A 25,566-nucleotide genomic window follows, 5' to 3' on the forward strand; every position below is an offset into this window, starting at 1 on the left:
GGGATTTGTTTCTTTGAATTAATGAGGTAATTAGTATCAATTATCAAAAATATTTTTAGTTATTTAAGCAAACTGTCTATGAAAATGGAAAGAGCAGCACAAAACAAAAAGGAGACTTTTGAGTTTCTCAGAAAAATGAGGGAACTTACAGTGTCACCATCTGCTTCTGGAACATTTAAATAGGTCCATTTCCTGTCAGAACTTGAAGGAGAATTCTTTAAGAGAAAGAAAAAGGGGGAAAGGAGGCAGAGAAAGAAAGAAAGAAAGAAAGAAAGAGAGAGAGAGAGAGAGAGAAATGTAGAAAGGGTGAAGAGCAAAGTATTCAGTAGCTGCCAGAAGAATTCAGAAATGCAAGGATCAGCTTTAGAAAATGAAGACAGAGAAGTCCTATTCCAATATACTACAAATATGTAATGAAGCGCTATGTACAGAAAGAAAACTGCTGATACTTAAGTGAGCAAGTTATTTTTCTCCCGTAACAATAAACCTTAGGTATACTCTCATTGCCTCTTACTCTGCATCCAGTGCAGTCCCACTACTAGTTTTTGAGGCCACATTCACATGACGTATTGATCCTGTAGTTCCTTGACAAATACTGGCTGTTCAAGGAGCTTTTTCTTAAAAAAGCTTCCATCTTACAAGAAAACTGGGTGCAAAGTAAGCAGTAATGAGAACATACTCTGACAGCTGTCACACAGAAGAGCACAGCAGACTCAGGAATAGGAGTTTGGGGTGAGGGGGAAAGCTGCAGGAGAGGAGAAACCAAAAACATCACACATGTCAGAGGAAGAGATCCCTGTTCTCTCTCTGATGTGAACAGCACTGTGCAAAGACAGCTTGAAACACAGCAGGGGGTGATGACCTCTCTGTGCTTCAAGCTGCTAATAGGAACTACTCTTAAACTATGTTCAGAAAATGTAATTTTATTTCTCTCTTGCAGCACAAGACGAATACTTGGATAAAAGGGTTTACTTATCATACGGGAGATGTCTATGGCAACCTATTTACAAATGAACAGCAATCAACATATTTTAGTCTTTTTTCTAAAGCTGCTTAAAAAGGTAGAAGTTACCTTAAGTGCAGTTAACATTGCTGCTGTTAAATCTAGGGGTGGGAAGCAACTTTTGCTTATTCTTTCCTCTCACCGCAGCCCCCTCCCCCCCAGTGTCACCATGGAAAGGTGGGGGAGATCTTCTAGAACAGTGTGGAAGTGGAGGCTCAGTTGGAAATCAGCAAACACAGCCAATGGGATCTCACCACTGGGGCTGTGTACATTATTTCCCTACAAAGAATTCTGGGACATGTGGACAGATCTACATTTTTTAGCACCCCTAAATAGAATACGATTCCCAGGATTCTTTGGGGGAAATAATGTGTGTGTACACAGCCCAGGTCAAAACATTCCCCGGATGAGTTGAGCACCACCATACGCAAAAGGCAAGTCTAGATCAAACCCATGTTATTTGCTGGATTTAAACAATAAATAAAGGATCAAGTGACATGGTCAGCCTTCTATTTAAGTCAACACTTTTGACATTTTAATCCTAAATATAGCTTGCCTGATACCCAGAATCATTTGTTGTAAGAGCGGCATAATTAGCAAAATACCCATGGGGCTTGGCTTCACCATCGCAAAGAACTGGCCGCAGATTGCTAGTCATATTACAGCTGTAGATGACTGGCAACAGTCATCCGTTATGACACTAAGAGAAATCCATGTTGGGCTCAAGGATGTCTCAGGATGTCAAAACTATTTATCTTCTGGGCTTCATTCAGACAACAGGCAGAAACTGGAGCACTGGCTTAAAGGGTGGCATACACTAAACTGGAGATGTGCTGGAGGTCAATAACCAGGATCTCCCATGATTGAAATGAAAAATACTATCCGCCACACCCTGCGACTGGATAGAGCCTACCTGCAGAACCAGGGGAAGGGCTTAAATATTTTCCCTCACAACATTTTTTGATAACTGTTCCCCTCAACCACAGGCAACTGCTGTTATTTTTCCTATAGGGAAAATACTAGTGCCTGTACGTTTGCCCGGGTAAAGAGCTTCTGTTTGTGAGAGGGGATTTTAAATCAGAAAAACAGTGCTGGGGGAAGGGTTAACACCTCCCTCTCCCAGCACCATGGTCTTCATCAGATCCACCCCCCCCCAAAAAAAAAAAACTACTAAAGAAAAAGAAAAAAGCAACTCCTGATCCCTTACATCACATTTTGTTTGGCCTTTACTGTGTACCAGATGAAGAAAAAATGTCAAAATGGGCCCATGTATGATACCATTGCCCAGCCTTGAGGTTAGACATATGAAGTGATCTCATCTGACGTGCACACAGTTTTCAAACCTCCTCACTCAATGAAAGTTGCTGAAAAGTGTTCTTTGTCGCTGCCACAACCTGGAGTACCAGGTGCAGCTAAGAATCCCAAAGTAGCCTAAAGCACTGAGGAACATAAGCTGAATCTCAATTGATTGTGGGAATCTTTCTCTCTCCGAATAAACCAGAATGATACAGTTGTCAATATTTTTACAACTAATAATAACATAAAATGTATAACAACAACAACACACTGAGCAGCATGCAGCATCAGCACATTCCAGCTTTGAATAAACAGTACCCATCCTACTGTAATGTTGACTAAAAACTCCCTTTTTAAAATGTTGCTTTCAGTAGGCACCCTTAGTTCTTGCGCTTCTCTATTCTTTAACTCAAAGTGAGAGTTAACCCCAACAAAGTGGGGGTGTTGATGCTTTTCCCAACTCCCTCTGCCGTGTGTGTATAGCCCCATTACTCAAGAACTCCTACTGTGTCTGTCTTGTCTTTCTGTGCCACGGCATACCAAATTGTACAAAGTCATTAGCAGAGGCATTTAATAACCAGAAACTCAAATTAGTGGAGCATAACACTATGGAAATAAAACCAAATGCACTAAGGATGCCATATATTTAAAGGCAATAGAGCTCTAGTGCACTCTCGACCTCTGTGGATATAGAAAAACTTGATACCCCCATCAGGAATGCCATTCCACACCTTCTGCCAATAGGTTTCCACTGAGGTCTGTCTACCTTCTGTGACCCTCATCCACAGTTGATATGCAGGCCCCACATGACATAGAACTGTGACTGGATGCAATAAGAACTCTCTTCCCCGTGATCCACATCTCCAATTATCCCAAGTTGTCTTATACTTGCTATGTCAATATAAACAGTTTATTCAGCAGTTTTATTTTTCCAGATATTCTGGATGTCTCCCAGGCCATTTACATCATTGGAATTGTATTGTTTTCCATTTTTTGTTGAAAGGTGTTCCAAACATGTTACACTTTGTATTAAAATGTATTAGCAATCTGAGCTCAGGAAATTAAATTATGTGCAAAGAAAAACAAAAGAACTCTGCAACACATATAAATTATGGAAATTATATAGATTTTTGTAATTTCGCTTATACATAGCATATTCCAATTTTGTTAATTTTTGTTAATTTTGTTAATGGGCAAAGATATCGAAGTTTCCTCCCTCCTGCAAGAAATAATATTCAGTCACCTGCCTGGCTTCTGATCTTCGTCAAAGAACACCCACAATTTTTTAAACTTATCCATGTTGTTTTCAAAACAATAACACAATAGCAGAAATTCTAAGGAAGCTGAATTCACCACCAAATTTTGTTCTTCCATGGAATTGTGATACACACACACCCTTGGCCTTATTATGCAAATCAATCTAGAAACCCACTTTTGTTTTATCTTGATTATATATTGTCACAAGGCTTGCAGAAATAAACATCACCACTTTTTGCAATAGTGGCTTTTTCTTCTTCAGGATGAATATATAATATACAGAGCTGAATCTCTTTCTACAAAAATATATGTGAGACTATAGTAATTCAACAAGTATATATCTATTAAAACACATTTATCTTTGTAATTGGCTTCCCTGGCAACGGCTACTGGCTACATCCCTGCATACATCAACAGAGATATAATAAGTCATCTTTAAATAACTGCATTCTTCTCTCTCCAGCTGGGCTAGCTGCCTTGGTTCTGTCCATTGATAGAATTCCAAGATTCATTTTACATGTTGGAGCCTTAAATCATTCATGCTTTCAATGCACAATCTAAACAACAGTTTAAACGCCTCTCCAGTGAGCTGCTTTCCCCTCAAATTCTAGTCCAATCACCATTCAGGGACATTTGGATTTGACACAACAGAGAAAGCTGAGCAGATTTTGGACTTAGGCCACAAATCATTATTGATTCGGACATAGTGTTGAGTTGTGGTTCCCACACACACTCCGAAGAATGGTTGGCAGAGGAATAAAGGAAAGGAGAGTAAAACGAATGTACTGAATAGAGAAGAATGAATAGTATATAACATATATCAACCAAGTATATATGTCACAGTAAACCATAGTTTTAAACAAACCATGATTTAATGTGAATGAGTAAACACGGTGGTATGTGCTGCTCTAAAGTTCCTACAGCTCTTCCTCTGCTCCTTCTGTGCTGCAGATCAAACAAGTAAAAAAGCTGGCTTGTTGGGTTATCCAAAGCTGGGCTCATGGTTTGTTTTCTGCCACACAAACCCAAGTTTGTTCTTGCTCATAGTTTGTTTGATGGAGACTAGGTTCAGACAACACAACAAGCCAGATTCTGGTTAGTTTTGGCCGTGGTGCAGGAACAGAGGAAGAGCACGGTGGAAACTTTTGAGCAGCATGCACTCGCATTCTACTTGTTCATATTAAACCATAGTTGGCTTTAAGCTATGGTTTAAAGTGACACATGAACTAGGCCATCAACACTACACTACAGGAAGAAATTGTACAAGGAAAATACATATAAATAGTAATGGAGAACTTACTGTTGATAATCCACTGATCATATTGGTATGTCTCTTTGAGTAGCCAGAGGCCACAATGTCATCAATATCTTCCTCTGTCTCATCCAGGTAACTCTAATGGACAAAGAAAAAAAGTATAAGCATGTCCACCTGGCTCTGAAATGTGCTGTTCATCACATACAATGTCTCTAGAACTCATCTCTTGATGATTCTCAATCACTGCAAGAGTAGCATTTGTCTTCTCTCTTATCCCTATCACCCTGTCCCTTCCAGAGAACAGTTGAGCCACAGGGACAGCTGAAACTTGTTCATGAGAAAGTTACAGAATTTCTAGCCTATTTGAGGTAAGATTCCTGTAGTGGGTGGCAGATTTAAACTATGTTTTGCAAATTGTTTAAAAAGTTCCACTAGCATGCATATATTCTGGGTAATTACATGTCACAGAATGCCATTAGGCAATTACTGCTCTCATTAGCTTCACACTTCCTGATTCTGGATGCCATATCGGTCCAAATTCTCTATATATCATGTCAATCTACCTTCAATTAATATTCCTGCCCTTCCTGTAACTTAGGCTTTCCTGTTCAACAAGTTTATTACATCTAATGACTACTATAACCACACTTCAGGTATCCAGCTGTTATCCAAAATGCTGAATTGGGGTCCAAACTGAATCTTGTGGTTAGTGCACACCCCCAACTTCTATCCTACCTTTCCAAGGTTGCTTACACCAGTTGTGATTAGAGTATTACCTATGCCTCTGAATACCAGTTGTTGAGGATCGTGAACACAAAAGTGCTGTTGTGCTCATGACCTGCTTATGGGCTTTCCATGAGCACCTGGGATGGCCACTGTGAGAACAGGGGGCTACATTAGGTAGGCTTTGGCCGGATCTAGCAGAGCTCTTATATTCTTATTTCTGCTGCTATACATTTAGTCACAGCATGGAGTGTGATACAAGTGAACCATCGGATTCAGTTGAAACCTTTTTTTTTAAGCCCTTGTAACATAAAATGCCTGGCGTGCTCTGGTCCATGGGGTCACGAAGAGTCGGACACAACTAAATGACTAAACAACAAAACATAAAATGGCATAGTTCTAAATTGTGGCATAATTTTAACTCACCAGCTCCTGGTCCAACGCTTCAGGTACAGATTTACTTCTTAAGCTTAAAGTATCCTCATTGCCTTCTGAGAAGGATACACTGAGATCTCTCTCTGATCTGCTGTGATCTGAAAAACAGAAGGGGAAGGAAAAAGCAGATTCTTTGAAAATTATACAGTAAATTCTATTCCAATACCACCCTTGATTCCCCCCCGCCCCGTTCATGGTATACAAACTTCTCTGCAGCTCCCCACAAATGTCAATTTCCTCTCCTCACTCTATTCCAAAGCAAAAGAGAGAGAGTAAAAGGTAAGAACCAGAGCAGTGGGCTAGGACAAGAAACCCTCTGGTACATTACAGAAGCTTCATTTCTCCTGTCTTCTGCAGAAGCCAAGCAAAGGAGAGAGAAAAATCAAGCTGCACACAACTGAATACCCAGAATTCTGGCAACTTAGCCATTTAAAAAAAAAAAAAATTAAAAATGGCCATAAACCAAAGAAGAAATATGGTAAACTATAAGAGGCATAAATAAAAGTATAAAGTAAAATGCAGAGGCAGAGGCAGATGGATCGATCATTCTTCAAATGGAAGCAGTGGAATCCTGGCAAGGATTACAATTTGCAGGTGCTAATGAGAAATAAAACAATGGAAGTACCATTGTACATCTTTTGCCTGCAGATTCAGTCCTTGGGATCTCCAGTTAAAAGGAACAGGCAGCAGGTGACCTCTGCCTGAAGTGCCTCTGCCAGTCAGAAGAGACAATAGTGGGCTAGATGGATAAAATAGTCTAACTTGGAAATGGTTGCCTCTTAGGTTTTAAGCAAAAGTGTGTAGGGGTGGGTGGGGCTTATTCCAAATGAGAATAAATGGAAGGAAAAACAGGAAAATGGTAGCAATGAAGAATGCATTAAAAAAAAAGAAAAAGCTTACCAGATGACATAGATGTCCTAGAAACAGCTATAGAGGGTGTTCCAGATGCTTTCCTGCGATGCTTTTTTGCTAGATCTGCTGGTATACTTTCACTTGCAGGCATAGCAGTGCCTTTTTCTAATCCAGGATCCTTCCCAAAGAGAAGAAACAGAGATATTCCATATACAATGCTATTTAAAAACAAAACCAAAAAAACAAACCTCTTTATGAAAAAGGCAAGTTCTTTAACCCACTACAACAGTTCTGTTTGTTGGCAGTGCCAAAAACTTTATGCTAAACTATATGCTAAAAATGCAAACTTCTCCTACTTTCCATCTGTTTGTTTGCTCTGTATCTGTGAAGTACAGTTAGGCATGACACTGCCTAACCATACTAAGAATCCTGATGAAATAATCTGATTTATCTGAGTGAGCTAATAAATACAAATAAATCTATGTGCCCCAGAAACAGAACATATTGAAAACTATAAAAGTGGCAAAATATATTAAATATAAAAGTGAACACATTAAAGCAAAAACAAGACATTCTGTCAGCAACTGCCATATTTACCATTTTGCTATATGTAATGTAAGCAGAGTTAAATATCAGCCTCTATGGAGAGTCTGCAGGATTTGAGCAGCCAAGAGAAAAAATGCCATCTGCAAAATATTTTTTGCAAATGTGCCCAGTTTCTCCTAAGCTTTTATTATGTCTGCTACAAACATAATGTTTATGCAAACTGATGTCTTCACAACAGCCAGTGTTCCCATCCTGAAAAGCTGAACCAAATTAGTTTTGACCATTCATGGTTAGTAAATGACCAAAAGTTTAATCTTTAGATTTAGTGTCGGTTGTTGTCAAAACCTCCCTACAAATACAGATTCATTCAGTGAACTCAAGTGATTTTCCAAAAAAATTCCAGTGGGTCAAACTCGTCATAGCACTGCCCAGTCACATTGAAATGGGGGACACAGGATCCAATTTTCAAGGCAGGAATGTGTGAGTAAAAGGATCTGAACCCTCACAACAGGCAATTTTCTTCCTACTAGAATTTGAATAAGATAAGTGACCTGGCTGAGAGAAAATTGGGGAAGAGGGTCTGCAGGGAGGTAAGCCATGGGACAAAAGCCACCAAGTCTCTCCCCGATTTATGTATTTTTTTAAAAACCTGAATGCTACCTTGCACCCCGGCATGATTGGATCAGTACTCTGTTTCAAAAGTCACTGAACTATCCTCATTATACTGCATTTGGTTCTGGATAACCTTAGGCAGGACACCTTTGCTTTCTTTTGCTGTGAATGGACTAATGTCCTAATTCACACTGGTCTTAAAAAACAACTATGAAAAGAGAGGCTTCAGACATTACTAAAGCGGGGGCATGGCAGAAAGTGCTAATTGCTTGCATTACTTTCTATGTGTTTTTCTGTATTGCCTGAACTTAAATTGGCACATCATCCTCCCAGGGGACTCCAGCCAGCAAAGGTGAATGAATGAATACCTGCTGCCCAAATGAACTCGGTAGTAGTCTGATCCCCAAGTCTAATGTAAAATTTAAGAGATTTGGGTTATTATCCTGTCCTATTAAAGTCAATGTGGGTTTTGCCACTGAGTTTGATAGAAGCCAACATAATGGTTAAATCAATGAAGTGTAGGAGGCAGGTGGTTAAATTTTAACCAGGGAGACCCAAGTTCAAATCCTTGCTCATCCATACAACTTACTGGGTGACCTTAGGCAGGTCACAAGTCTCTCAACAATCAAGCAAGGTGGTTGTGAAAACAACACGGGATAACTCCATGTTCACTCCTTATTAAGATTAGAGACTTGTTCTCATCACTGGATTTCAATTACTAACAGCATTTTCCCATGAAAGGCTCAATGCTCCCTTTAGCACATGTGGGTTGTGACTGTTTCTCACTGAGGGAGTTAACCTGTGCCAGTGCTGACTACGATGGAGAGCTCACATGCTTGAATGCTCCTCCGTATGTAAGACACCGGCACACAGAAACTTAGCATGTCAGGGAGAAAGCTAGTTTAGATTCCTTCTCCCAAATATCTCGTTTTCTACTGGCAGGGAATTTCTGTATACAAAAAGGGCCCTGACTAGCAAACATTCAGAAGGAGCATAGATTTGAGTTTTGCCTGAATGAAAATTCGACTCATGTTTCAACGGTCTCCTTTTTAAACCTCTTTGGAGACAGTAAAGTCTAAAGAGAACAATTTGGGAAGTAGTCAACTTACTCTGCCATAATCTACAGTCATGCTGCGTGTGCTCAGTGCTGGTGACCTTGGATGCACTGGAGTAGAAGAATTGCTTCGGTTAGCGGCACAAACTGCTCCTTTCAGCCCAGCAGGCAGTTCCTCCATATTGAGAGAATAGGTGCTCACCCTAAGGAAAGAATGCCAAAAATCTATCCTCTTAGGACAGCTAATACTGCATCAGAAAGGTACACTACTTCATAACATAAAGGGTGAGCTTCAGATCTTCCACAAAGAACTCAACTCTGAATTCAGAAGTGCACTCCAAGGCAATAATATAAGTAGCATTCAGGAACTGAGTTTGCACAAGGTAATTTCAGTTTACCATCTCTTGAGCTTCATCCCACATGCCTCTTAGCAGATCCAGTTAGGCCTTTCAGACATTATAAAGAACAAACCCACTGAAATTGCTACCCAGCCATGTAATGTTACCTGTCCCACCCCCATAAACTGAATTCGTCATTCATCACCTTTCTTAAACCGTCGTTCTTTGGCTTCTAGTCAGTATTTTTTTTCCCAGAGAAGAATCACTCCAGGGCCAATTAAGCACCTAATCTTTAGTTTATAAAGGAGATAGTAGTTTCAGGCTTCACAAAATTGGCTCAGAACATCTCTGTGTTTAACAGAGTCACACAATGACATTCCAATTATTTAGTTAAATATTGGAACTCATATATGCTCTGCCTTCCTGGAGGAAGATGTTTCTGTTTCCTTGCTGCTTTGCTGTTGTTTCTCTTCTGTTTTTCCCCCACCAGCATTTTATTCCCATTTTTGCAGAAAAATCTCAGGGTGAGACTGGTGGCTCTCACCCATAGAAAGAAATGCATTGTGCATGGGTAGGCAAACTAAGGCCCGGGGGCTGGATCTGGCCCAGTTGCCTTCTAAATCCGGCCCGCAGACGGTCCAGGAATCAGTGGGTTTTTACACAAGTAGAATGTGTGCTTTTATTTAAAATGCATATCTGGGTTATTTGTGGGGCATAGGAATTCGTTATCCCCCCCCCCCCGCAAACAAAATATATAGTCCAGCACCCCACAAGGTCTGAGAGACAGTGGACTGGCCCCCTGCTGAAAAAGTTTGCTGACCCTTGGTATTGCGTATGTCACAAGTAGGGGAAAGTAAGTGGCCTCCTGCTATCTGTTCCCTTCTGTTTGGAACAGAAGACCCCAGGCGAAAGAGGCACTTGAACTTTTGCCCCCATCAGCTGTTTTTACAACTGACGATTAGCTCTGTGCGTGTGGATCTGGAGCGGAGAAGAGGCCCACCGAAGAAGTGATAAGCACCCTTGTCCTTCCTCTTTCATAGCTTCTCTGCTCCAAAAGCCTGCTCCATAATTGCTTTTCCTAGGGGTAAAGCAGCTATTGCATTTTCGCTACACACACACACACACACAATCTATCTGCAACATGCAGTTCTACTCTTTTGGACACTTGGAATTAGTTACAGCTGATAAACAGGCCTTCAGTGGAACATGTTGGCCACATGGTGTGGCATGATGGTTCTGACATTGTTCACAGAATGCTCCAGGGACACTTGCCATTCCACAGACATTTGAGATTTCACCACACTGTTCAGCTGCTCTAAATACCTCCATCTGTCTGCCCTGTCTGCTCAAGAGCAGCAATGCTCCAATTTGCTTTATTTGTCTCAAGCTGTTGATTCCTGACCTGAACTGCATTCCAATGCTTCCCCAATTTGATTTTTGTGACATTTCAAAACACGCACATTTCAGAACACTACTATCCTTCCGTTCAATAATACTAAGGTCTGTGAAAGCCAGTATCTTTTCAAAATTCAGCAATGGGAATTTTAAATTTGGTATTCATCAAGGAATCCATCCTCATTTGCCATGAAATTGAATAAAAAGCTGTATAATAGAATAACTTTACTTTTAAATGCAACTGACACTTTAACTTAAAAACACATCACTTCACTGTCTAAGCAACCTTTCTGCTTTTTTTTGTAATTCCATTCATATACTAGAAATGACACCCAAATTACATTTTTGCTTGGCTGATTATGCCATATCACATTCTAATTTACTGCTGTGAACAACCATCAACCCCCCGCCGCCTACCCCATAAAGACTTCTTAGGGAAGTAGTGAGATGGCAAACAGGATCACTTACAATGACAGCTTGTATTCTTTAGTGCCATGTTCTTCAAACTTGGGTCCACAGATGTTCTACTACAACTCCCATCATCCTTGGCTGCTGGCTGAACTGGCTGGGGATGATGAGTGCAGCTGACTGACTACTAGGGCTCAGTACCACCTCCCCCTCTAACCACCAGCAAACAAAATTGACACAAGACCATAAATGTGTGCATGTAGAAAAGGAGCATCAGAGAACCTTAAGTCAGAGTGGCTTCAGCAAAAAGAAGAAGAAAGAAGGACTACAGTAATTTCAATATCTGTATCAGTTTCTGAAGCCAGTGGAGAAATTAAGTTCAACCGTACAAAGGTCATACCATTTCTCTTACCTATCAGCACTATTTATACTCTGGACATCAACATCTGAGCTGATGCTTCTTCCATCTTCTGCCTTCACAACTGCGATTTCTCCTTTAGCCTTGAATAAAGCTCTGTTCAATAGAAAGGTCAAGGCAACCAGGGAGACATCAATCAAAATACAGGACCCATATAGTGATTATACATAAGTTTTCCTTTTTTTGTTTAAGATGCTCATGAGAACTGTGCACCATGGTATATTTTCATGTAAGCTTGTTGCATTTTGTTTCACATCAAGATTCAAAAACAAGTTTAGATATTGTGACAAAGGTGAAAGTTAATGAAAGAATGTATCTAAACTGTAGCACTGTGCAATTTTCTGCTATAATAGAGATAACATGAAAGACAAGTAATTTTTCTAAAGTATTGCAATTTTTCAAAAGTAAAGCATCATTTAATATTTACACTCTACTGGGTTTGGCCTTTATCCCCAAAAGCAGAATCTCAGGGATTTGTGTGCTTCAACTGTACAAAACGAAGAAGGAACAGCAGTAATTATCCTGTGTCTTCCGTTATGTTTTGGCTTTGAGAAGGGGCTGTAAGGGTTCCCATTCACTCATAAAAATATTTATTAACTACCAGATCTGTTAAATATTTTCTAAGGCCTTACCATTTTTATTTTTATTTTTAAATAAACACTACATGGTGCAATGAGACACTCACACACAACCTAAATTTGCACCGTCTGTTTCTTGTGCCAGTGCCCCATTGGCTGTTGCACACATTTCATAGCAGTAGCAGAAAAGAAGGCAAGTGGATTCAGTGTTTTCATTAGGATTATACTGGATTAGGACATTACTGGATCTTCAATATTTTAAGGACATAAGAAGAACCCTGCTGCATCAGGCTAAGGGCCTATCTAGTTCAGCATCCTGTCTCCCACAGTGACCGACCAAATGCTCCCGGGAAGCCAAGAAGCAGGACACAGTTCCCTAGCAACCAGCATTCAGAGTTATGCTACCTTTGAACAAGGATCTGGTATACAGCCATCTTGAATTTGTCTAATTTCCTTTAAGCTAGAGGCCACCACTGTAGCTCATGGCAGTGTACCCCTCAAATTTACCATATACTGTGTGAAGAAGTACTTCCTTTGGGTGGTTATCAATTTCCTGTCAATTAGTTTCACGGACTAATCCCAAGCTCTGTTATTTTGAGGGAGAGGGGGAAGCCCCTTTTACGATGCATAGCAAATACCACCTTGTGGTTCTAGTCAGGAAGATGGAAGAAACATTTTGTTTGAATGCCAAGAAAGTTATCTGAGGAAGCCACAAACACCACACAAAAGGGAGCCCCTCCATAGGCTGCTTCAGAATCCAGTTAGGAACCACACATCCTTTAAATGTTTCAAATATAAATGAAGCAAACAACAAATCCTTGCTGAAAGAAAAAGGTCTCAGTCATCGGGTCCAAATGATGGAATGCTCTGGAGTGAATCTAAACAGAAATCCACTTCAGCATTCAGATTATAAACTGTTGCCTTACCCAATATTTCTGTGCCCACTGAAGACTGACTTTGCCCCACTTGAAAAGGAAGCAAGCACATCTTGCTTTGAAGTCTCCTCTGAACTCTCTGGAGACTGATCTTTGAGTTTTCCTCCTGTAGCTTCAGAGGAAGGATCTTAAAAAGAAAAAAGAAATAATAAAGGGGATCAAAGGCAAGTTTCCCACTGATTTAACAAGAAGTTTTCCACTGATTTAACAAGAAGTTTAAACCAGCTGTCCAAAGTGAAACACCAACACACCATTCATTTGAACATGATCTCCAAGTACAGAAGCATCCACAACTGAAGAACGTAAGAGCATATGGATAAGGCCAACGGCCCATAAGTCCAGAGTTTTGTTCTCACTCACTGACTACATCCCTATCTTCTAATCTTTTTTTATCTCACCGCTGTGTTTCAAACAAAGTGCCCAATGCAGCTAACATGAGCAAATAACGAGAAGGGTGGTAGAAATGACACAACAAGAAGAATAACACAAATAGGAATAGCAGATTTTTTTTTTTAATGACATGAACAAGAGAACCAGGCACTTAAAAGAAGAAGCAGACACTGGTCACAGAATCATAAGGTTAGAAGGTACTTCAGAGGTTATCCAGTTCAACCTCCTGCTAATGTAGATGCCACCACATCTCTGATAGGTAGTAAGTATGCCTTAAAGGTTTTCTTAGTATCAAGCAGTATATACAGTTTGTTAAATAAATAACTCCTACTAGGGGAATTCAGTATACCCTAGTAGACACGTTACCAAGATTTTAGACATTCAAAAGATAAAAAGCATTACTCTCATTACAAAGCTGAACACCCACACACCCCTTGCAACAACTGTGTTTTCTATAGAACAGAACTACGAGAATTGCAACTGTTCAGACTAGAGTGTATTACACATCTAGCAGGCCCACCAGCATGCATTATGACAATCCCATCTTGCATCATTCATAATGTATGCATGCAGAATTAGCTGCATTACATCTCTATGCCAGCTTTCACCAACCTAGTGCCCTCCAGCTGTCTAGTTGTAGTTCAAAAAAGCTGGGAAATAACAGGCAGGTGAAAGCTGTCCAATGGCATGATAATCCCCCTTACAGTATTATACATAGTTCAGTGTATAAAGGAAAGCTGTTGAAAACTCTGAGTCTGAATACTATAATGAGCTGGAGGCAATATTCTCTGCTACAAGAGGAAATCCTGTGCTTGCACATGGAACCCATGTGCACAGGCATGAAGAGGAAAAACCCCTGCAAGTGTGGCATATGATGAGAGGGTCTATACTTTGCTGTAAGCCATGGCAGCAATCCTGAGCCCAGATGCACACAACTCACTGGTTTCAGTAGGACAGGATTGTGGCATATAAATATTTTTGACTAAGTAGTGTGGGAGTCTATGTTCTGGTGCTGCTAAAACAAAGTAGGTGTGGGCCAGAGTAGACTCTTGGATAGGGGACCAAGGAGTTTCCATTGTATTAAAAAAAGTTTCAATACTAAATAGGCGTCAGCAAGCGCCAGCTCATTATGCAGCACTAAGACTTTAACCATCAATTAGGGGAACAACAAGGCTTTAGCTATACATAGGAAGAACAAACACATTTCCCTCCTGTTATTTTTACCTGGGGCTTTGCGTTGGATAGACCTTCTAACGACATCACTTCCAAGGAGGGTGGATTGTTTGAAGCGCTTTGCTCTCTCTTCAAAAAACCATTCACCTGTAACTATCCTAAGCTGCCTGAATGAGAAGAGAAAGGAAAATGGCACAATCTGATCCAATCAATGTAAACAAGTACTCCGATTAACTCCATCCACCCAAGAAACATATATTGCTTTAGAAAACATTAGCAGAAAATTAAATAAGGAACTGGGCCTACATGATAAGGTCAGACAAGGGTAACATCTCAAAGTATATTTAGCCGAACATTTATGTTTAGCACTTAGAAATCTATTGGCTACGAAACAGGCAGAGGAACCAGAATTAGAGCTCATATTTAATCTCCTTTTAATAATGTATACACATTTCCACAACATGTGACCCCTTATAGATAAATGATGAACTAAAAAAGAAGGAGGAAAAGGACAAAAAGAGCCAAGTTAACAAAACACAAACAGTTCAGTTTTATATAGGCTAGGCATCTAGGTGTTAAGTTCCAGCCAAGCAAAATTTTAAAGGCTCATTCTCTGGTTTTTGCCAATAAGGATTTGTATGGCATTTTTGTTCACAGTCTGTTCCATGCCTCTTCTTCAGTTTCAAGTCCCAATTCAGTTCCCACCACCTTCTCAAATTTTGTTGAGGACAGAATTAAACCTCTATGAAGATTTATACAAATATGACATTAGAGCTTGCCACAGCCACCACTGTGCTTGCCCTTCTCCCTCTAGGCCCAATCCACACAACCTCCCAGAAGGCATGGGCAAAGCAATTTGGAGGATGTTGCAATCTTCTGACTCAGGTCATTATTTGCATATTCAGAGAGGACAGGTGAACAAGATTCATCAGCAAGGAGAAGTTGCAGTGGCAGGAATGGAAGTGGAGTCCCTACATGTGTGGGGGCCTCTGCAGTTGCCCAATGATACAATCTCTAACACCAGTTCTGTCTGTCAGGGAGCGTGGTTGCTCAGTTCCAGGATTGAATGATATTAGTCACAGATACTGCATTAATTTAAAACAAAAGATATACACAAATAGGTTCAAAAGTCAAGGGTATTGCCCTGCCTAGGGAAGGTTAAGCTAACAGAGAATACAAACAAGCCCTTTGATATCAAGATAGACACAGGTAGAATACAAGAAGCTATGGTATTTTGAAAACCGTTCTTACTACCCTTTGAACGTTTCCATTTCCTTCTGCTCACTTTTATTCTGCAAAGAAACCTTTTCAGTTGAACCACAGAGCAGTGTTCCGAAACTTCAATTCCCTTTGATAACCAATGTTTAGACACCTGAGTAAAGTTGCTAACAAACGATCTTATCAAAACTATTAATCTCCAGGATGTTGATTGTCCTGGGAATGTAGCAGCCTTTGTAGTACAACCATAACAGACTAGCAGCCAGGCGATCAGGTCTGCTCAGGTTTCATTTTGGATACGAGACATTTTCAGGTATAACTGCTGCCCATTCTGCACAAGCAAACGCCAAGCAAACTGTTCTATTAGGCAGCTTCCATGACACCTTGGCAAATGTTGTCAGGATGGAGCTTTTGCTTCAGGGTACAGTCAGTGCCTTATTCTGAACTATGTAAGGAACAGAAACGCAAACCTTTTAAAAAGAAGTCCTCGTTTCACAACTCCTACACAGCTTTTCAAGGCACCTCTTCAACTGAAAACCTGCTTTTCTTTTGTTTTTCCTCCATGAGAGCACAATCCCACCCAGAATGGGTTCAACATACACAAGAAACTAGAAGAGGTTTGTAGTTTCAAGGTATGCTCAGCTCCATCACTTTTAGTAAGGGCCCAAGCTATAATTCATTCACCAGCTGTAGACATTACTGAACAAAGATAGTTTCATTCCCCAGTGCTGCCCCGGGGAGCAAAACTAAAGTCTCTTTATCCTTTGAAAAGGGACCCCCTCCCCTCTCAGTGCCCTTACTAGAGAGTCTTATATAGGAAGAATAAAGGAGCACTTCATCTCATTTCCCGAAACTTCTATGAGATCTAATAATGGTACTACACCAGAGGGAGAAGGGGACCTTTTGAAAAGGTGTCATCACTTCTTCCCTCTGCTTATGATATCAACAGAAACCTCTTTGCTTTCATGGCTTGACCAAGAGGCTGAAACCTCTGCTCTCATGTGGTGCTCAACTGTGCTACCTATATTATTCTTTGATTAATAACTCGCAGAATCCAGGATGTCCATGAACATCATAACAACTTAACACTGCAGAGAAAGAGAAATGTTTGAGCTGTGAAAACTAGAAATACACAATCTATATAGCTGCATTCTGAATCATCATTGCTTCATTCCAATCTACTGCCTAAAACCATATTTATGTCTTGCAGTCTTATTGAATGTGGCAACTGTCTGGTATAATTAGCACTCTCTACCAAATAGAGAGAGCCATTCGACTAGAATAGAACCCAAATTTTAATTTGTTTGCAAGCACACAAACCTCCACCCACATCTTAGGCTGCTCCTTTATAATGATGGCAACTCAGGCTGACTGTTCCACTCACTGTCTTCTGTTGGTCTAGAAAATTTACTCAACTTGCTAAAACTGTAGAATAAATGCAAATGTTGAGGTACTCTAACTTCAGTAGTAATGTGAATGTATTAGATATGAAACACTTAGCGGTCACCTGCCCTATCCACTTACAATTGCTTTGTGCCAAGCTAAATGGCAGCAGACCTCTGTGTGTTTTAATACTGGAGCTGCCCAATCATGCACACTCAGAAGGTTTATACTGAGTGCCAAAGGGCTCTCAAAGATAGACCTTTGCAAGGTTACCTCCCTACAGTCTCTCCCTCAAATGAACTGGAAAAAATACTGTGGCATTTTAACTGGATGCTTTTTAACTGGATCCTCTAATTTCTATGTAATTGTGATAAATCTGGACTTAGAATTCACCGATCTACCACCACCATTCCTATGGCATCCTAACTAGATGTGTGTTCATCACTCCTGTGTGCTGAGGAACTTACAGCTTTCTCAATGACAAGAACAGTGATGACAGACAACTATACCTGAAATATGATTGTCTTATAAATTGGGAAAAGGCCATAGCCTGCAGTGCATTGCAGAGGAGACTGTTACATATACTTTAGAACCCACTCAGTTCATACAGAGGTCCGGTAAAGGTCCAAATTGTTCCCTAGAATATGCTGCAGATCTTTGGCAAAGTGCTGAGATTCTGATAGTTAGGAGTTCCTCAGCAATACAGAAAATGTTCTTCTAAAGCTAGAAACTTACATTTGAAAACTACTGTCACTGAATGCAGGACACTTCATGAATAGAGTTTTAAGAGCATATACCTATACAACTCCCACATAAGCTGTTTAATTGCAGCTGTGTTTAAGTCTTTATGCTACATTTCACAATCGCCATGCAACTCAGTTAACTTAAAAACAGAACCCTGTGCTTTGCCCTTCACCAGCTAAAATGAAATTATGCGCTGGAAGTGGGAAAGCATTCTAGAAAGACAAGTGCTTATTTAAAATTTTTCACGCATGCAAAGTACAATGGAGACCTGTTCCTTAAGAAAAACAGTATTTTCTCTTTCATCTTTCCCTCTTCTGTTAAAAGATGCTTGGGATTCTCCCCACCCCAAACCCATTATTTTGCATTTAATTCCCAGCCTACATTGCTTAGTAAAGTGCTTTGTGATATAATTTTACTGCTGCATGCTCTGAAATTCAGGGAGCTCTTTATTCTCAAGAGCTCCCTAACAAGCAGCTCAATTTGCTCATCACACTCATGTAATTTGTGCTGAATTTGCTTTGACCTTTTTTCGTGGTCCTGGGCAACCATTATGCTCTTCTACAAGAGCTACCTCCCTGATTGCTACCATGGCCTACAGCAGGGCCACAATGTCCTTAAAAATGCTAGTTTCCTCAAGCCAATATTTACCAACAATCCTCTCTTCATCTTTCCATGGTGACATTAGGCACAAAAAGGCATTTCCACATGCAAACTATTAAGGAAGCATGAGCTAACCTTTAAAGCAATAATAAGGACCTGGGAGACAAAGACTCACTGCTCCCCTTGGAGCAATTGCAATCTCTCAGTCTAACCTACCCTTACTATGTAAGTATGGCGTTCCCCTTAGCAGAGTGGCAGAATAAGAACAAACATACACACTACACTTTAGTGCAGGGATGGGGAACTCCTATCAGCCCCAGTCAACATGGTCAATGACAATGGGAATTAAAATCCAGAAACATCTGAAACAACAACAACAATAGCTGCAGAGGGTGGGCTCAAGTGAAGATACTAGCAAGAGACAACCCTCATACTAGCAGGAGACAACCCTCATTCAGCAGGAGACACTTTAAGAGTCGCTCTAGCTCAAATTAGGATCAAACATGCCTTTATCAGCGCAGTCCCTCCATCACCTAGATGTTCATACTGCTTGTCAAAGGCATCGTAACTGGAGATCAGAAAATGTGAGTTGACATCCAAGTGTGTCCAAGAACAAAACTTACGCAATCTTATCGCACACTGTGCATTTCCAGTTGCCACCAATGCCCACAATACGACATTTGTTGCAAACTCTGAGTCCGCATGCTTGGCAGAGATCTCCTCTATCAAAGATTAGGCCCAAATTCTTTCGACACCGAATGCAGACCCTGCCGTCGTCTTCCTGGTAACGCCGTCCACCTTTTTTTTTGGCTTCCAGTAACTCATTCTTCAGTTTTCTGGAAAGAAACACAACAAACTTAAGAAAAGTGACTTGAAGTATTTACTGCTTTATAAAAACCTAAATTCTAGTGGCTTGTATGTGTGACAGAGCCATCAAAATAATTTCTGATTACAACTTTGGAATTATTTAGGGCACTGCTTTCCAAACTTTTCATCTTGGTGATACAATTTTTAGATATGCATCATTTCGCAACACAGTAATTCAGTTTTACTAGCAAACCAGAGATTAAACTAACCCCTTTCCAGTCCTGGGAGGAGTGCGGGGAACATTTGCATGACACATCTACACACTGCAGCCAACACAGTAACATGTCACAACACAGTTTGGAAAGCTCTGGTTTAGGAGTTTTGTTGACGGAGGAATTATTGCTGTTATTGATTTTATATTTTTGTATCTTTGTTTTAGATCTTCTTATGATTTATGTGGAAATTGTTTAATTTTGTTGTATACTTTTTGATGTTTTATTTATTGTTTATGACTACTTTTGTTACATTTGCAATTGTGTAATTTTTTCATGTTGTACGCTGCCTTGAGCATGATGTATATATGTATGTATGTATGTATGTATGTATGTACTTTGCTCAGGACTAGACCCAAACATTGTGTGGCTTGAGGTGAAATACAAAACAGCACCCTCCATTCTACGTACGTAAGTAGAACAGACTGGCAATTGAATCTTACTTCAGCACTAGCATTGTGAACAGCATCCAGGCGAACTTAGAGGGTTCATTGCTGCAGCATAGCCTTGCCACCACTCGCCAGCCCTACAACATAAGTCACCTGAGGCAGAAGCCTCACTCTGCCTAATGCTCTTAATCTACTTTTTAAAATATCACATCTACTAAAACAATTTCTGGCTGAAGCAGAAGCAAATTATCCAGAGCACATATATAAAAGGACTCTGAAACACAAGCAGCTTTCACACTTAGTTATGCAGAGATGAATGTCCTACCTCCTCCATGCTTTGGGTGCAATGATACGTTGGGAGAAAATATTAACCTTACTCTCTAGTATGGATACCAGGCTGGGATATTAATTCACTTTTATCAGTGTCTGCAAGATTCAGTACCTAACCTCGGGCAGTTTCTTATCTCTTGAACTCTGTTCCTAAGATGTAATGATCACAGGATTTTTGTGAAATAAAGATGACTGTTCAATCAATCAATCAATCAATCTCCTTTATTGGCATGAAAAGTACATCATATACATGGATCAGAACACAACACAGTTAATGAACCATAGTAGGAGATACTTTAGGATAAAACTGTCCCGACATCATGAGGTACAAAGATGGCTCTTAGGACCTATGGTGACGTAATTTCATAGCGACACTCAAAAATCTTGACATTATCCACAACTTCCAAGTTGGTGGCCAACTTGGCCTCTTGTGGGAGAGAGTTCTGTAGTTTAACTATCCACTGCTTCTAGCCTGTGGGGAATAAAAGCTCTGAAAAGTGATTTGAAGGGACTGCAATATGGAGGAGGGGAAGGTTTAACCTTCCATCCCTTGTGCTGCAGTCCGAGTTTTGTTTCTCCTTTGTCTCTGGCTGCAGACTTAACCACACACACTTTAACAATCTGGTGAAAAGGAAAAGAAGGAAATTAAAGGACAAAGGCTAAAGATAATCCCAAAATGATAACAATCTATCTGGCACTAGGGGAGAAAGGGCATGTTATGAACTATTAAATTAAGTCAGGGTATAAAACAAAAGCTCTAGGTGATGAAATATCAGTGCTCATTAAGAACATGCTGGCCTCATTTTAATCCAAGCCTTTTGTCATATTTCTGAAATTAAACACAATACATTATATTAAGCTCTTCATTACTAAAGCAACAGATTATTAATGAAAATTTTTGTGTGTGTACTTAAGAAAATGAAATGAACAGTCAGCCCTTACAGAGCTGCTCAGCATATAACTGTAGGGCACAATTTATGCTACTGTGGTCCCAGTCCTTGCAGTGTAGAGTCCCAGTCCTTGCAGTCCTCAAAAGACAGTTTTATTTTCATAAAATAATGAATGTTCTACTGCATCCCTTTCTTCAGCAATCATCATAATCCACTGGAGCTAAGGGAAGCATCCACTGCTGAATATGAAGGGCATTTAAATATGCACTATATTATCCTGTGATCTAGAACTTCACCAAAATTGGTGCTTACTTTACATTTTTATTTATGTGCACAGATAACAATAAGGCCTTTCTGAACATCATGCGCCTCTTGTAAGGGGGTTAAGCCCACATGTGAAGGCAGGGCATGACTGATGGGAAGCTCAGGCAAAGGCAATTTGTTCTCTGGCAGCATAGCAGTGGTCCCATCAAGACATGCTAAGCATGATGCAAATACATCCTGTATATACAACATGGCTGGAAAATGTGCCATAAATTGATTGCCCTAAAGTGAAAGAAAGAGCTCTGTTCAGTTTTGCTCAATGTCTCAATGCATGTCACATTAATGCATGTTTGGTATGGGTCTTCAGCCTGCTTATTATTATTATTATATGGCTTTAGCTTTGCCAACTTTCCTCAACACAATTATTCAAAGCTTGCAAAGCCACAGTAGATCAAAGATCAAAGTAATTTCTGACTCACAAAACACTTGAAATGAGAAATACCGTAATACATGCATTTTTCTCTTCTAGAGATTGGATAGCCCCAAATGATCAAAATGATTATCTGCTATAAAAATTCATGACACTTGCTTCAGAAGGATAAGAGTGCAACTCTGCTAGGATAATAATAGAATAATTCTTATTCTGATGGTCTCCACACTCATTTGTACAAGTTTCTGTCTGGATCAATCCTTTGCCATTATTTTGATTCTACCAAATCTGGCAGACCAGCATTACGAAAGAAAGGAGATTTTGACTAAACATCAAGAAGAATTTTCTAATGGTAGGAGCTGTTTGACACTAGAACAGACTCCCTCAGAAGGTTGTGGACTCTCCTTTATTGGAGGTTTTTAAGCAGAGGTTGGACGGCTATCTGTCATGGATGTCCAGAATCCAGATACCTTTGAGCACCATGTGCTGGAAACTAACAGGAAACCTTCACTGACTGCTCAGGAACAACGTCTTATTTCTGAAGGTCCTCTGAATTTTAGGAGAGGTTTGATGGGTGCCATGGGCAGGGAGACTTCATGTGATCACAAGTAAGACTTAATATGTCCCACAGCATGTAGCTTTGCAAACGGCACTTTGGATACAAACTTAAGAAATAAAGGTTGGAAATCAGTTAGGTTTTAATGACAAAAGGTTAACAATTTGGGAACTGTCTGTCTGTCTGTCTGCAAAGAGTTATGACAGAAAAGAACCTTCCCGGGTGGCATATAAATGCCAAAATAAATAAGCTGCATGCCAACTTTTTCCCTTTCTGCTTTCCAGTTCTGTGTTCCTATAAAAACTTCTATACCACCACCTCCCCCCAAAAAACCTGGGAAAAACCCAGTACAAAGCTCTATGAATTACCAGATAATGGTCTGAAGGTACTTGTTCTAGGCTCCTCTCTAAGGCTAAGCAGATCTTAGCTAACCGCTTTGAAGTTTTTAAAACAACCAAGTGGTATGATTGTTTTAATTAAATAAATAAATCTGGAGCTAGCCAAGAACTAGAAGGAATTATGCAGGAGCCCCAGGAATGCAACTGAGAGGCCCTTGGAGAAAGGTAAGGGCACAAATGTAGACAAGCAAATAAGATGCCCCACTTCACAATTTCCTTCGTTTATGATAAAGCAAACTCAGACAGCTGCGTTTTATATAAACTTCCTTCCATATTTCCTTGCGGTGTATTCAAGAGTGAATCACTGAACAACTGTGACAATGTGCTCTGATTTCAAAATTGGAGGAATTAAGTGTTCCAAGAGTACAAGAGATGGAGGAGGAGAATGAGTCATCCTATCTCAATCTACCATGAGCACATTTTCTAAACAGCCACTATCTAGCTGTGTCAAACACTACGGAAAAGGAACACTGTGCGTCAGTAGAATAAGCAGTTATGTGCTGTAGAAAAACATCTTTTGCCCAAAACCAGAACTGACTAATTTTTAAGACTAAAATAAATTAAAAGGAATTTAATGCATAAAAGTCTAAGCATACCTGTAAAGAACAATGTTCTGAAGTCCCATTACAATGGGTCTTGCATCTTTCCTCCTGCCGTTTGAAGAAAGCCTGGGATCTCAATGTTCAAAGGAGACCCTGCATTATGTTTTCCTTAGTATACTTGGAAATGAGTGCAGTAACTTGAGGTGGTGCTTGAATGTGAAGTGCAGAATTGTGTCCTGAACATACAAATCTTATGCTCAAGGTACATATAACATTATAGCATATTTTGCATCTTTCCTTATCCTCAGAGGTAGAAAAGAAGCTTGAACATGAAACACATGTGCACCAGATCTCAATAATAAATGAAAAGCAGCAGGAGGACCAAAAAAAAAAAAAATCAGTTCTATTTTTTTTAAGGGCTGGAAGACAAAACCAGTATTAGCCTGGCACCACAACCAATGATGCCCATGTCACAGTTGACCTTACCAATAGTGGCAGAGGCACTCAGAGGAGAGTATCAGCAGATGACCACAGCACATGAAAAGACCTGACATTTTAGACACCTGAATAGAACCCACTGGGTCCTAATGCAAATTTAAATACTAGAGAGTTGAAATGAGAGCTCAGTTAACATAGCGTTCACCAGCTACACCTGCAACACTGCTGGAATTTTCAGTCCAGATTCAGCCATGTGGAACATTTGGATATTCAGAAGGTCAGGTAAGCACATATTTACACGGAAGTGGAGCTAAGAAATGGGTTATGACTAAGTAGCAATTCCAGGAAAAGCATAGATGGGTTCTACTGTACTCTTAATGGTCATGGATTCTTAGCCTTTAGGGACCTTTCCTGCTTTTACTTTTTCTAGCCATGTAGTTCTATTGACATTCAACAGTAAATAGTCACTAAGTGCATTCTGCTCTGTTTATTGAACCCTTGCTTCATCTTGCTTACAGCTGATCCTAGAAGAGTTAATGATTGAATTTGGTGGGGTTAGGAGTCTATATAAGTCTATATAAGAGAAAATTGTTAGCCACCCACTTCCCTGCATTTTGAATTTGAGCTGGACATTTCTCTCTGTGTGCAATCTAATTTGTTGCCTATTATCCTTCTAATCTTCACATGAAATTTGTTTGATTTGGAGATGTGTGTGTGTGTGTGTAGGTAGATAGATATACCTGGGTGGACAATAAAACTAAATTCAAGCTTACTGTGAAACTTGAAAGCTAGCTCATTGTTTTTTGCCATTTTCACTTGGTCATAATAAAGATATTGGCAGTGTTCATGCATCATGCTAACAGCCAACATGGTGCCCTCCTGATATTGCTAGCTAACATCATCCTTGACCACTAGCTATGCTGGCTGATACTTATCAGAGTTGAAGAACACATCGGATTCCCATCTGCTAAGTCATAGTTGAGCATGGTGTGAATCAGCTGCAGTGAGCCTCTAGCTCCCTCCCTTCCTCCCCTCTCCTCTGCTATAGCTGTGAAGGGTTCAGAAGCTTTTGCTCCTGTTCTTCCTTAACCACAACCTGTCATGTCACTGGAACTTTGAAATTATTGGTTAAAAGTTGGCTTGTTTCAAAGAAACATTAACCATATATCAGAAGTTCAGTCTACATGACAAGCTGAAGCCAAGCAAAAATGGAGCTGAAAGCTTCCAAACTCCTTCTCAGAGCTTAAGCGGGAGAGCGGGGCACACCCAAGCTCAAGGCTCACCAAGTCACATTCTTGTAATGCTACATGTGCAGAGGAGGGCAATCAACATGATCAAGTGTCTGGAAACCAAGCCTTATGAGGAATGGTTTAGGAACCTAGATATGCTTAGCCTGGCATAGAGGAGACTGAGAAGAGATATGATAGCCATCTTCAAATATCTAAATGGCTGTCACATGGCTGTCACATGGAAGATGGAGCAAGCTTGTTTTCTCCTTCTCTGGAGATTAGGACCCGAACTAATGGCTTCAAGTTACAAGAAAGGAGATTCTGACTAAGCATCAGGAAGAACTTTCTGACAGTAGGAGCTGTTCAACAGTGGAATGATCTTCCTCAGAAGGTGGTGGACTCTCCCCT

The 25,566-nt window shown here is 40.2% G+C and overlaps 1 protein-coding gene across 5 annotated transcripts in view; it reads right to left on the bottom strand.

Annotated features, from left to right (window-relative positions):
* SYTL5 (synaptotagmin like 5) overlaps positions 1-25,566 on the bottom strand; it is a 60,493-nt gene that overhangs the window by 8,820 nt on the left and 26,107 nt on the right. For 4 of the 5 annotated variants that reach the window (XM_079974507.1, XM_079974509.1, XM_079974510.1 and 1 more), the window contains exons 3-11: positions 19,237-19,449; positions 14,720-14,835; positions 13,097-13,232; positions 11,587-11,688; positions 9,089-9,236; positions 6,870-6,999; positions 5,961-6,067; positions 4,857-4,949; positions 150-215 (exon numbers count right to left, since the gene is read on the bottom strand). In XM_079974507.1, coding sequence (XP_079830633.1) covers positions 150-215; positions 4,857-4,949; positions 5,961-6,067; positions 6,870-6,999; positions 9,089-9,236; positions 11,587-11,688; positions 13,097-13,232; positions 14,720-14,835; positions 19,237-19,449 — 1,111 coding nt within the window. The remainder of the gene's footprint in view (positions 1-149; positions 216-4,856; positions 4,950-5,960; positions 6,068-6,869; positions 7,000-9,088; positions 9,237-11,586; positions 11,689-13,096; positions 13,233-14,719; positions 14,836-19,236; positions 19,450-25,566) is intronic. The other variant, XM_079974511.1, reaches the window with a different exon arrangement.

This window comes from Podarcis cretensis (assembly GCF_951804945.1).
Source record: "Podarcis cretensis genome assembly, chromosome: 4".
In the NCBI taxonomy this organism is placed as follows: domain Eukaryota; kingdom Metazoa; phylum Chordata; class Lepidosauria; order Squamata; family Lacertidae; genus Podarcis; species Podarcis cretensis.